The 12,669-nt window shown below is 39.1% G+C and overlaps 2 protein-coding genes across 2 annotated transcripts; both read right to left on the reverse strand.

Annotated features, from left to right (window-relative positions):
• Nucleotides 1–674: 674 nt before the first annotated feature.
• Nucleotides 675–3,143, reverse strand: LOC145202679 (trypsin-like). Its single transcript, XM_080075698.1, has 6 exons — nt 3,066–3,143; nt 2,848–2,992; nt 2,404–2,551; nt 1,967–2,084; nt 1,555–1,694; nt 675–850 (listed from the first exon to the last, which is right to left on the reverse strand). Exons 1-6 carry the CDS (start codon nt 3,103–3,105, stop codon nt 710–712), a joined length of 732 nt encoding a protein of 243 aa, XP_079931824.1. The 5' UTR covers nt 3,106–3,143; the 3' UTR covers nt 675–709.
• Nucleotides 3,144–7,988: 4,845 nt separating this feature from the next.
• Nucleotides 7,989–12,029, reverse strand: LOC145239706 (trypsin-like). The gene is made up of 6 exons (XM_080103094.1): nt 11,657–12,029; nt 11,451–11,595; nt 10,805–10,952; nt 9,996–10,113; nt 9,103–9,242; nt 7,989–8,200 (listed from the first exon to the last, which is right to left on the reverse strand). The coding sequence occupies exons 1-6, from the start codon at nt 11,754–11,756 to the stop codon at nt 8,060–8,062; spliced, it is 792 nt and encodes a 263-aa protein (XP_079959220.1). The 5' UTR covers nt 11,757–12,029; the 3' UTR covers nt 7,989–8,059.
• Nucleotides 12,030–12,669: the final 640 nt, after the last annotated feature.

Consider the following 12,669-nt stretch of genomic DNA (forward strand, 5'->3'; position numbering starts at 1 on the left):
GTCTCGTAGAAATTTATTTTCTAAAATGGGGTCGCAGAGCAAGAAAGTTTGAGCAGCCCTGCTTTACTCTCACTAGTACATTATCGCATTTCAATGCCGATCATAATGTGGCTGCATCGAGGTACGGATATATCCTAATCAAGTAAATGTGCAAACTGGGTGGAGCTACAGTGACGAAATCACACGAAGTTTGCTAAATTCTGGTAGATCGAAGAGATATAATAAAAAAATATATCTCCAACAATGCTGACGGTTAGGGCTATTTGGTAGGGATGACGTATCATTTTTAAAAAAAATTAATAAAACTAATTTTAAAACTGGGTTTCTAACCTAAAATTTCCAACAACTTATTGCTCAACTCCACCCCTATTTAGTTCCTAAATTAATAAATCAGCTCTTTGTGCCCCCTATCGGAAATTTAAAAAATTGAGTTCTTATACGTAAATGTAGTTCTGCTAAAATACGATACAGAGTAGGCAGGTTTTGTGGTGCCCTATCTAATTTTGCTCTAGCGACTTTATTTCAAGTTGTTGTTTGTAAAATAGCAATACAGAAACATGTTGATTAGCTGTTAATTCTGTTTTAGGTAAACATCATAATACATGTTCTGATATAAACTCAAAAATGCACATAGTTCATCAATATTTTGTATTGTAGTAATAGTTTGCCGCTAATTAATTTGTCAAACACTACTTTCAACCAATGGTTTTTAGATGTATTGGTTGATCCAGCTGATGTAGTGATCGATACAGGTGTACACTCCCGGGTAGTCGGGGTCTGCACATCCATTTCCCCAGGAAACTATTGCGGTGAGAATTCCGTTACATTCCGCGGGGCCACCAGAATCTCCCTGCAAACAAATAGGCCAAATGGTTAGCGCAACCGCTTTGTGTTTTCACGGTTGTTGTTTCTAATCGTGTCTCGGTCGCTTAAATTTGCCTTGGTATGAAACTTGAGTGGCATTGCTAGTTTTGAAGTCACATACTTCAAAAAAAGTCGAAAAATATAATTAATTTAACGAGCTTGCAACAAAAACTGGCTACTCGACTGGGGACTGATTGTGAGTCTTACCCTTTTAGGCGCTTTACGTTCACCAAGGACAAAAAACAAACAAACAGGCAGACATCAGCTATACTGGTGTTTGGTTCAGAGTTATGAGAAGGGATTTTCAGGTCTGATTCAACAACCGTGTTAAGGAATTGTTCAGGACCAAACTTTACACTTGAAACGATTTCAGGCCTGGGTACAATTTTAGCTCTTTTATTAGAAAATAATTGGGTTAGGTCAGGGGTGGGATTCAAATGTTTTGTCAGCCGGTTCTATCACAAAAGTCAAATTTTTCAGCTGGTTCTGTTGCAAAAAGTCCATTGACAGTAACCAGTAGTGCTAACCGGTTCGCTGATCTCATAAAATTTCGTGAGACGGTTCTATAGAACCGGTGCGAACCGGCTGAATCCCACCACTGGTTTAGGTTTTGTTTTTGGGTGGCTTACCAACTTGGTTGGACGTAAAAAAATGGAAGTAACTATAAGACATGCAGGAAATTATCTTTACCTGGCAGGAGTCTTTGCCACCTTCTCCAACGTATCCCATGCATACCATGTCATCGGAAATACCTCCGCCATAAATGTTGTTACACTCTTCATTGCTGACGACAGGAACAGTGACTCCGTATGGGATATCAGGGTAGTTGCCTGCAAAGAAAAATAAACATTTGTTTATGTGCTTTATATCTCAGACCAGGGGTTCTTAACCAGGGGTACGAGAACTGTTCCTATGGGGTGCGGGGATGCTAAAGCATTAAGGTTGGTTAGGTCTATTCTATTTTAATATAAAAACCCAGCAATTACCAAAGGAAGTGCGAAAATTGGTTTGTCATTTAAAAGGGGGGCAGCAAGGAAAAAGGTTAAGAACCACTGTCTTAGGCGACGTATTTTGCGATTGTTCAACGTAGATTTCTACTTACTTCCAACTGAGAGTGTGTTTCCCCAACCGTACACATTGCACATGGTTCCAGGGGCCGGATGATCGTGTTCTGCTGGAAGTTCTGCAAACTGGACGTACGCATTGGCAGTCACTGGAGACTAAAAAACAGAAACAATTTTGGTTAAGATACAGTAACCCGTAGTGGTGTGTAGAAAATACTTAACAAGAGCGGCAGACGATCAACGCCGGGATAGTCGATTATTTTCGAAACAGAAACAATATTTTTGCTTATTTAAAAGGTATCGCTTATAGTTTACGTCTTTAGTTCAAACAGAAACATTACATTTATACACGTCGGGGTGTTAAATATGTTTTGGTGCAGCGCAAAACCAAAAACAAAGATTTGGTGTTTACGGCAATAATTAAATTGCACATTTTTAAGCAAATATTACAAATTGCTGGACTCATTCCCATTACCGAAAGTTGAATTAGCATGATGTCATCATCTAGAGTGTTGCTGTTGTATCCTGGGTGAGGGATGGTTTGGGTGACGCCGGAAACCTGTTCAGTTCCGTCTACGCTTGAAAGACTATAGTCTCCAGCAGTAACAATGAGAGTAGCGGCACTAAAAGAGAAAATGCATTTAATTTTGTTAAAAAACACGCTATCGTACAGCGAATTTTGTTCAGGGTTTCGCGAGTAAACGCTAATATGCGGTAACTTCGAACTTCTATGTAAGAGTTGGAGTTACAGTCAGAAGTGAAAATCCAATTTAATTCAGGCCCGACTTCACACTGGGCCACATTTTGATCGTAATTTTCACTAAGTTTTTAGGTTAATTGAGCTCTTTATTAAATAAGCTTAGAATTTTGATGTAAAAGGCAGTGTAGGTGGCTTATCATGATCAATTGTAAGCTCTACTTGTTGTTGCAATGGGCTGCGCTCAAGACGTAGTTGGAGGTGATGAGAGATCCTCCGCACATCAAACTACCATATCTCTGGATGTTGACAAGATATGGAACCTGGTAGGGAGTGAGTGGAGCTCCACCAACGATCCTGTCGGCAGCTGGAATAACACAGGGTTTAATTAGAACAATTAGCATCAATACTACAGACTTTACTGTTTCAACCCAACTCACCTGCTGAGGCAACAAGAAGAGCCAAGATGAAGAACTTCATTCTGCTAGAACTTTCGTAGTTGTCTTTCTTTGTGATCAAGAAATACGAATGAAACAACATTGAACCTCTCGCCGTTTTATGTGCTTTGGGTGTGAACTTTTCCGCACTGTCAGGCTCGCCACAAGTTGACACAAAACATATGCCATCTTTCTGTGACGTGTGTTGCAGTCTCGTCAAGTATTTGCCCGGCGTCTCATTTCACGATCGTTGAAATAACGAAATAAGTTGAACTAAACACGTAAAGCATGATAAAACACTAAACAATGATTGAAAAGTTTTGATTAAACCCCTTACAATGCATACTATTCTAAAAATTTAATGCGAAAATTTGGTATTTTTCGAATGAATGCGATTAACTATTTTTAACCAACTGTTTGTTTTATTCGAAACGTGATCCTTTACCGATAAAACACGCAATGGGAAAGAACCCAGCTGGTCTCCCAGACAAAATAAACGAAACTAAACGCCTAAAATACATTGGATCTGACGTAACTGTTGCGAAACACTTCAGAATATTGCTGACAAGGCCTTCCATATCTGCAATTCTATTTGTTCATTATGTTACACTGGTGCATTATTACTGGTGCATTATCGTTCGCGATTGTTCTGTCACAATGCTGTCAGCACTAAGTTGCGTTTTCGCATGAGATGCATTTAGATGAAGTCGCACCTTTTAAAGGTACATAACCGCACGTAAGAAACCGGGTTTTCACATTTCATTGTGGTTGCACTGTAACAAACAATAATCTATCTATACAAAGCTAATGTTGCTCATGGTGGTCCTTAGCTTGGGCGCCGGCAAGTAAGGACAAGAAGAGGCACTTGCCATCCTTGGGGGCACTTGAAATTTCAATGTACTTCAAATTTAACATATTTTGTCGAAAACTTAAATAAGAAAAATGCAAAAAACGCGATGAATAAATAAGATGAACATACATTTCATAACTGAAATCAGCACTGAAGCCTCTATGCCAGTGGTTCTCAAACTTTTTATGCATGCGGCACATTAAAGAACTAAAATATGTTGTCGTGGCAAACTTTGCAGGTAAACATAACAAAAGTTGTTTAAAAATGGTAATTTTCAACCTAATCGTGATGGGTAAGGATGCTTTCAATTAACAAATAACAAAAATACGAGCTTTGAAACGTTGTCATACACACCAGTCTTTCATTATGAAGTCTTAAAACACCAGGAAATGTTTGCACTTTAAAACAAGAAGATTTCGCGGCACACTTGGAAACCTCACACGGCACACAGTTTGAGAATCACTGCTCTATGCAGACCAGCGATCACGGCACACTCATATGTACGACAGGTTTATTGAAGGCGTCATAACGAATCAGCCGGTCACCAAGCATTCACCACCATATGGCTAGAAAAATCTAGCCTGCGGTGGGATTCGAACCCACGACAGGAGTCTTTCCGAAACTCGTACTCTACCAATTGAGCTATGCAGGCTAAATGAAATTATAAATTAAAAAAACACCATGAAGTGAAAAAGATAAAGTCAGTGAGTGTCAAAACAGCAAGTTTAATGATGCCTCATTTCTGCTTCCGACATTGTTTTCATCTGTCGTTTAATTGCTTATCGAACCAACTAATGATACACGTGAGAAAAGCGTGATGGCAGCGTGTCTATTTTCACACCGCACCATTTCTTAGGCAACTTAATTGTACTGTGTATCATGTATGTCTCTACATACGTAACTGAGAGTGATTATACCGAACACTACTACATTCCTCTGCCGACAGCATGATGATTGGCGATCACTGTTTATGGGAACAACTAACTAAGAATATAAAATCAATTCCTAGGTTGCAGAATCAGTCAATGAACTTTCATGTAATATATGCATTTCGCCTAACTGGCATCCTTAGTTCCTACAAAACCACTGGATAAAACATAATGTAATAGTAATTTAAACACAAAAACAAAGTAAAGTGCAGTTAAAAATACCCCTGGGGACATTGATTAAACTGCCACTTTAAAACCGTTTGGCAATCGACATCATACCAACCCAACAGCAAGTCAAGACTTAAGACTTATATGTATCAGGGGCACACGTCAAATGTACAGGCACAAGAACACTGATAAAAAAGGCTAAATACTAGGCAATAAAGAAGGCAACGGCAAAGGTTTAGTACAGTGTTTCCCCAACCTTTTTGTACTAAGCTTAGTAGGATCTGAAGAAGTCAGTTAGCCGAAATATAAATCTTTTATTTAAATTTATGGACTAATTTTGTTATTCGAAAAAAATTTAACATTCTCAGTTACATGAACGTATACTTGACCTGGCAATTTATCCGCCAATGTAAGTATGTTTCTTGCTGGCGCCTATATGGTTTACCGCAGAGTTGTGGGTCGGGCTGGGCTTTTCTCGTCAGGTTCGGGTTCGGGTTCGGGCCGGATTCGGGCTTAGGTTTTTTCCAAAAATAAACTAACCAAGAACAGTCAGTTGCTGGACCTGACCTATGTCAAACAGACATAAAACGCCTTGTTCAAAACCAATCATCCATTGTGTTTGTTGTTTTGGTCTTTTTTTGAGGCTTTAAAGTACATGTCTATCAATCAAACTTTCGGGCCTAAACAGGCTTCTCAAACACGATTCGTGTTCGGGCCAGGTTCGGACTCCAATTTCAGGCCCGTTTACAACTCTGTTTTACTCTTATGCTGGTCCTGACTATAAATTTTAGAAAAACTTAAACACAAACAAAGTTCAGCAATAAGTTTTTTATTGCGTAATGAGTTTGGCGCTCATAGCGTGCCAACCAGTCACGTTTAGACGTATTGGTTGATCCAGCTGATGTAGTGGCTGACACGGGTGTAGACACCGGGGTAGTCTGGGTAAGCACATCCGATTCCCCAAGAAACAACTACGTGCAATTCACTGTGGCAAGTAGCTGGGCCACCAGAATCTCCCTGTGGCCAATAAAGTGTCACAAATATGTTAAGTTTGGACAACGAGCCGCTATTTTCCTCACTGCAGCCATCATTGTTTATCGGGAGAATATGGTTAAAGAATCAACACACCGGACGGGGCATGTGAAAACAGCGAACTTTGCCAGGTTTACTGTTTAGCACAAAACTTAACGTGAGACACAGCTACTTTGTTAAGGCATAATTTTAAGCGGACCCGAAATAAGGGCACAAACCTGACTACAAACCGAAACTCGACATCTTCGAAGTTGTTTTTAAACAACGCCAATCAGCCAAAGTTGGCCCGATAGCCGTATTTACCAAAGTTCTAAATTTTTACGTTTAAATGTGAATTGATGAGATACTTTCCCTGGCAGACGTCTTTTCCACCTTCACCAAGGAATCCTACGCAAATCATGTCATCGTAAATGTCTCCTCCGTATGCGACGTTGCAGACAGCATTGCTGATTACTGACGCAGTATGGCGTATCAATATAAGGTAACGAAGACAATAATTAGGCCAATCTGGGTTTCTGTGTTATTAGCTGTTTCAATAAGTTGTAGGCGGTGTTCGTTACCATTAAATGAAGTTTAAAAGTGGTCATACAATTTTTAGTATGAGGTAATTGTTTATATGAGCTATTGCTGCCAGGCATAGTATCAAGTTTAAAGAGCTCTTCTGGTAATTGTTTGTTTAGATTTTAATCCTTACTGTTTCAATGCTGACCAATTTGTTTCGGTTGAAAACATGCCAAGGAAGCAAGATTAGAATTTTTACGTTTGAAAAGACTACTTAGTACCCACCCTTCTATTCTGGTCAAGTGTGATTTTATTGACATTGGCACGTCATCAAATTTGTGTTGTTAATGGTTTAGGGAAAAAAACAGCAATTGAAACGACACCGAAAAAACATGGTTAATAAACTTAAATTTTCTGGCGGGTTATAAACGGTGGCATGGAACGGTTTTGAACTTGCAGCATTATCCGGAGTAGTTAGGGCCAAAACAAACAACAAACATTCAGCACGCATTCAACGGATCAATACATCTTTTTTACGTTTAACGTTGTCTTTGCATATAGCTATGGGATTTCTCAAGATATAGGATTGTTTTTACCAACGCATCGAAGTTTGAAAGTAGCAAACAATACGATGCTTCGCAGCAGGGGTGTTAAATTGTGGGTCGCGACCCAATTTGGGGTCGCGAAATATAATTTTTGGGTCGCAAAACATCATGCGTTAATATGTCATTGTCACAATAAATGGAAAAACGTGCGTAAATTTGTTGTTTAAACTTCATTCATGTGTGTAGGCTATACCCATCAAGGAGTCACGTGGAAATTTCTTTTCTAAAATGTGGCCGCAGAGCAAGAAAGTTTGAGAAGCCCTGCTTTATGGGACGCTCTCACCAGTACATTATCGCATTTCAATGCCGTTCCTAACGTGGCCGCATCAAGGTACGGATATATCCTAATCAAGAAAATGTGCAAACTAGGTGGAGCTATAGTGACGAAATCACACAAAGTTTGCTAAATTCTGGTAGATCGAAGAGATATAATAAAAAATATATCTCCAAAAATACTGACGGTTAGGGCTATTTGGTAGGGATGACGTATTATTTTTTAAAATTAATAATAAAACTAATTTTAAAACTGGGTTTCTAAACTAAAATTTCCAACAACTTATTGCTCAACTCCACCCCTATTTAGTTCCTAAATTAATAAATCAGCTCTTTGTGCCCCCTATCAGAAATTTAAAAAATGAGTTCTTACGTAAGTGTAGCACTGCCACTAAAATACAATACAGTACAGGTTTTGTGGCGCCCTGTCTTTTTCGCTCTAGCGCCTTCAGTTCAAGTTTTTGTTTGTAAAATAACAAAGCAGAAACATATTGATCAGCTGTTAACGCTGTTTTAGATAAACAACCTTCTTTATGTTCTGATAAAAACTCAAAAATACACATAGTTCATCAACATTTTTATTGTAGTAATAGTTTGCCGCTAATTAATTCGTCAAACACTACTTTCTACCAATGGTTTTTAGATGTATTGATTGATCCAGCTGATGTAGTGGCAGATGCAAGTGTACACGCCTGGGTAGGCGGCATCAGCACACCCGTTTCCCCAAGAAACTATTCCAGTAAGAATTCCGTCACACTCAGCGGGACCACCAGAGTCTCCCTGCGAACAAAACTGTGTGTGACACAGAGTTGCAAGTCGGGCGGGCTCGGGCTTAGGTATTTGTGAAAAAACGGGCCTGACTTTGCGTTCCATGTCCGCCATTTTTTTTAAATAAAATCACTCAGCAAAGTATCAAGTCTCTGGCTTTGACCTAATGACCACCCTACTCTAAAACGTATTGTTTAACCCATTGTCTACTATTTTTCATTGTGTTTGTTGTCTTTCTCTTTTTTCTTTCTCATCCTTTGTTGCAAGGCTTTCGTGGATAGGCCTGTCAATCAAAATTTCGGGCCTAAACGGGCATTTCAAAAACGTTTCGGGTTCGGGCCGGGTTTCGGGCTTATGCATTCGGGTTCGGGTCGAGTTGGGGCTCAGATTTCGGGCCCGCTTGCAACTCTGGTGTGACATCGCCAAATAGGCCGAATGGTTAGCGCAACGGCCTTTTGTTCACAAGTTTGTTGGTTCTAAACGTGTCTGGATCGCTTAAGTTTCCGTTAGTATATACGTTCCACATGGAACTTGAATGGCATTGCTAGTTTTGAAGTCACATACTTTGAAAAAAATAGGGCTTGCAATAAAAACTAACAGCTCGACCGGGGACTGATTGTGAGCACAACCCGTTTGGGCGTTTTACGTTAAGCAAGGAAAAACAAACAACCAGACATCAACTGCTATTGTGGTTAAGGCAGTGTTATGAAGGATTTTCAGGTCTGATTCAGCAATCGTGTGAAGGACTTGATTTGGATCGAACTCGGCCACATTTTAATTGTCAAGAACCAAATTAATTTCAGAACTTGTTTATTAACTAACTTTTGGGTTAAAGTTCAGCTCTTTTATTTGAAATTAATTGGTTTGGGCCGGGGGTTGGGCTGTTTACAAACCAACATGCACAAAGACCTTACCTGGCAGGAGTCTTTGCCCCCGCTTCCGAGGTATCCCATGCATACCATAGTGTTGTAGATACCTCCACCATAAGCGGCATTGCAGTCTGCGTTGCTGATGACAGGGACAGTGACTCCATATGGGGTATCAGGGTAGTCGCCTACAAATAACAAGAACCACCTGTTCAAGCGTTTTTCAATCTCAAACTAAGCGATGTGTTTTGCGATTGTTTAACGTAGATTTGGTTTATTTGTAACTTTCATTTGCTTATTTGGTCATTTGCTTAAAAGTGAAAAATTGTAAATAATTTATTTAATGGCGACTTTCCGGTTTTGCAAAAGCATCATTTTGGAGGTCGTAAAATTTAGGTCTAAAATTTATTAAACATTGATGAACATGTTTTGCGTTTAAACGGTGACATTTTGCCTGCCTTAATCGGAAATCGGATTCCATAATAGTTTTACAGGACTCCCAGTTTGGAAATTTCTTTATCAGTAGAAACTTGCTTTGGCAAGCTGCAGACAGTACACACTGTTTCGATCAATAAGGTCTCATCAGTGCAGCTGGTGACAAGAGATCAGCCGTATTGGCTAATGTAGCCATACAACGGCACTCCAGTTCGTTGGGAGCGACAGGGTAAAACTAAAAACCCATACCTCACGTATTTTGTGCGATGCCACATCTGGGCAAAGCACATAGATAACTGGCTAACAAAGTTCAAGCAACTGCTTGGGAACCAAAGTGAAGCCGGCCCAGCGTCACAGTATCAATGCAAAAGGATCGAGTCAATAAATAATAAGCTGCAGACAGTGCACACTGGTTTGACTTATAAAGTCTCATCAGCGCAGTTGGCGACAAGACATAGATCGTAGTGGCTATAGTGTAGCCATAAATGCAAGCATCTTCAACTTACTTCCTACTGCGAGTGTGTTTCCCCATCCGTACACATTGCACATGGTTCCAGGTTCTGGTTGATGGTGTTCGGCTGGAAGTTCTGCAAACTGGACGTACGCATTGGTAGTCACTGGCGACTAAAACCACAAACAAACTTAGGTTAAGATGCAGCAACCCGTAGTGGTGTCTAGAAAATACTTAACAAGGGCGGCAGACTTTTATTTTCGAAACGGGAATAATAATTTTGCCTATTTTGAAGTAATCAGTTAGTTTACGTCTTTTTCAAGTAGAATCTTTACACTTACTTGTAGGGTTGTTTAATACTTTTCGGTGCAGCGCTAACTTAGAAAGAAAATCAAACAAACTTGTCATTTAACTGGTGTAATGCTAAACAAAATACTAGTTGTTTCTTACTGGTATTTTGTTTGGCATTACACCGGGTGAATGACACGTTTGTAAAATATGCAACTTGGTGGACAAAACGCTTGTTTGATATTATTATTACAACATTAATAAAAATATAATGTTGCGATTAAAGAATTATTTCTCTATGTATTTCAGTTAAGATTTTTTATGCGCAAAAGTGTTACAAGTAAAGACTGTATACTGGAATTATTTTTTTTATAATTCCGTTTTTTTTTTTACTAAGCATAATTTAGCATTTTGCATTTATGCTTGGAATTTGGGGAAGATATTAACAAAGCAAACAATTCTACTATTATAATTGCATTGAGGTAAACAACGTAGTCCCACAATAGAATAGTGTACTAGACTCTTGGTAAATTGCAAAATTTTAAAGAAAAGATTGCTAGACTCATTCCCACTTACCGAAAGTTGAACAAGCATAATGTCGTTCTCGAGTGTGTTGGTGCTGTAGTAAGGGTGGGGGATGGTTTTGCTTACACCTGACACCTGTTCGGTTCCGTCAGTGCTTGAAAGACTGTAGTCTCCAGCAGTAACAGTAAGAGAAGGGGCACTAAAACGGAAAAATAGTTTTAATTTTGTTAAACAACACTCTTTTGTACAGGAAATTTTGTTCAGGGTTTCGCCAGTAAACACAAATATACGGTAACTTAAAACAAACACGTCCGCTATGCAGTTATGTGTAAAAGTTTGAGTTGCAGGCAAAAGTTATAATTAAATTTGATTCATGTCTGACTTCACACTGGGACACATTTTCATTGCAATATTTCACTGTTTTGAGGTTAATTTAGGTCTTTAATACAATTCTACTTTTAATTTAGATGTAAAAGGCAGCCTAATTGTTTGTGCATTGTATACCCTATACCAGTAGTTCTCAAACTGTGCGTCGCGACGTTCTGGTGCGTCGTTTCAACTTTCAAAGGGCGTCGCAGAATAGTCCCGTTTCGTGGCTTTTTGTTATTGTATCAATAAACATAACTCTCAAACATAAAACTTTTCCAGAGGCGTCGAAACAAAAAAAAAGTTTGAGAACCACTGCCCTAAACCCTACTTGTTGTCACAGTGGGCGGCGCTCAAGACGAAGTTAGAGGTGATGAGAGATCCTCCGCACATCAAACTACCATATCTCTGGATGTTGACAAGATATGGAACTTGGTTGGGGGTGAGTGGAGCACCACCAATGATCCTGTCAGCAGCTGAAAAAAAAAATGTTTAAACTATTTTCATCAATATCAATATTTCAACGCCAGAACTTACCTGCTGAGACAGCTAGAAGAGCCAAGATGAAGAACTTCATTCTGCTAGAGTTTTCGTAGTTGTCTTTCTTTATGACGAAGAAATACGAATGAAACAACATTGAACCTTCGCTGTATTTATGTGTTTTTGGTGAGAACTTTTCTGCACTGTCAGGCTCGCCACAAGTTGACACAAAACATATGCCATCTTTCTGTGACGTAAATTGCAGTCTCGTCAAGTATTTGCCTAGCGTCTCATTTCACGATCGTTGAAATAACGAAATAAATGCAACAAAACACGTAAAGAATGAGAAAACACTAAACAATGATTGAAAAATTTTTGATTAGACCTCCTTACAAGGCATACTATTCTAAAAAATGTTTGTGAAAATTTGGTATTTTTCGAATGAATGCGATCAACTATTTTTAACCAACTGTTCGAAAACGTGATCCTTTACCGATAAAACATGCAATGGGAAACAACCCAGCTGGTATCCCAGACAAAATAAACGAAACTAAACCACTAAAATACGTTGGATCTGACGTATCTGTTGCGAAACACTTTAGAATGTTGTTGACAAAGTATTCCATTTTTGCAACTCTATTTGTTCATTATGTAACACAGTTACGAAACACTGGTGCATTAAAGCACTAAGTTGCGTTTTTACATAAGATGTATTCAGATGAAGTTTCTTATGATGTTAATCTCATTTTAATACCAACCAACAGATTTTAAAGGAACATGACCACACGTAAGAAACTGGGTTTTCGCATCTGTTGTGGTTGCACTGTAACAAACAATAATCTATTCTACACACCACTAAGGTTGATCGTGGTCCTCAACATCGGCGCCTACAAATAAGGACAAGAAGAGGCACTTGCCATCCCTTGAAATTTCAATGTACCTCAAATTTTACATATTTTGTCGAAAACTTGGCTAGAAAAATCTATCCTGCGGTGGGATTCGAACCCACGTCAGGAGTCTTTCCGAAACTCGAGCTCTACCAACTGAGCTATGCAAGCTAAATGAAATAA

Source organism: Phallusia mammillata, chromosome 1 (assembly GCF_965637545.1).
Source record: "Phallusia mammillata chromosome 1, kaPhaMamm4.hap1.1, whole genome shotgun sequence".
Lineage (NCBI taxonomy): Eukaryota > Metazoa > Chordata > Ascidiacea > Phlebobranchia > Ascidiidae > Phallusia > Phallusia mammillata.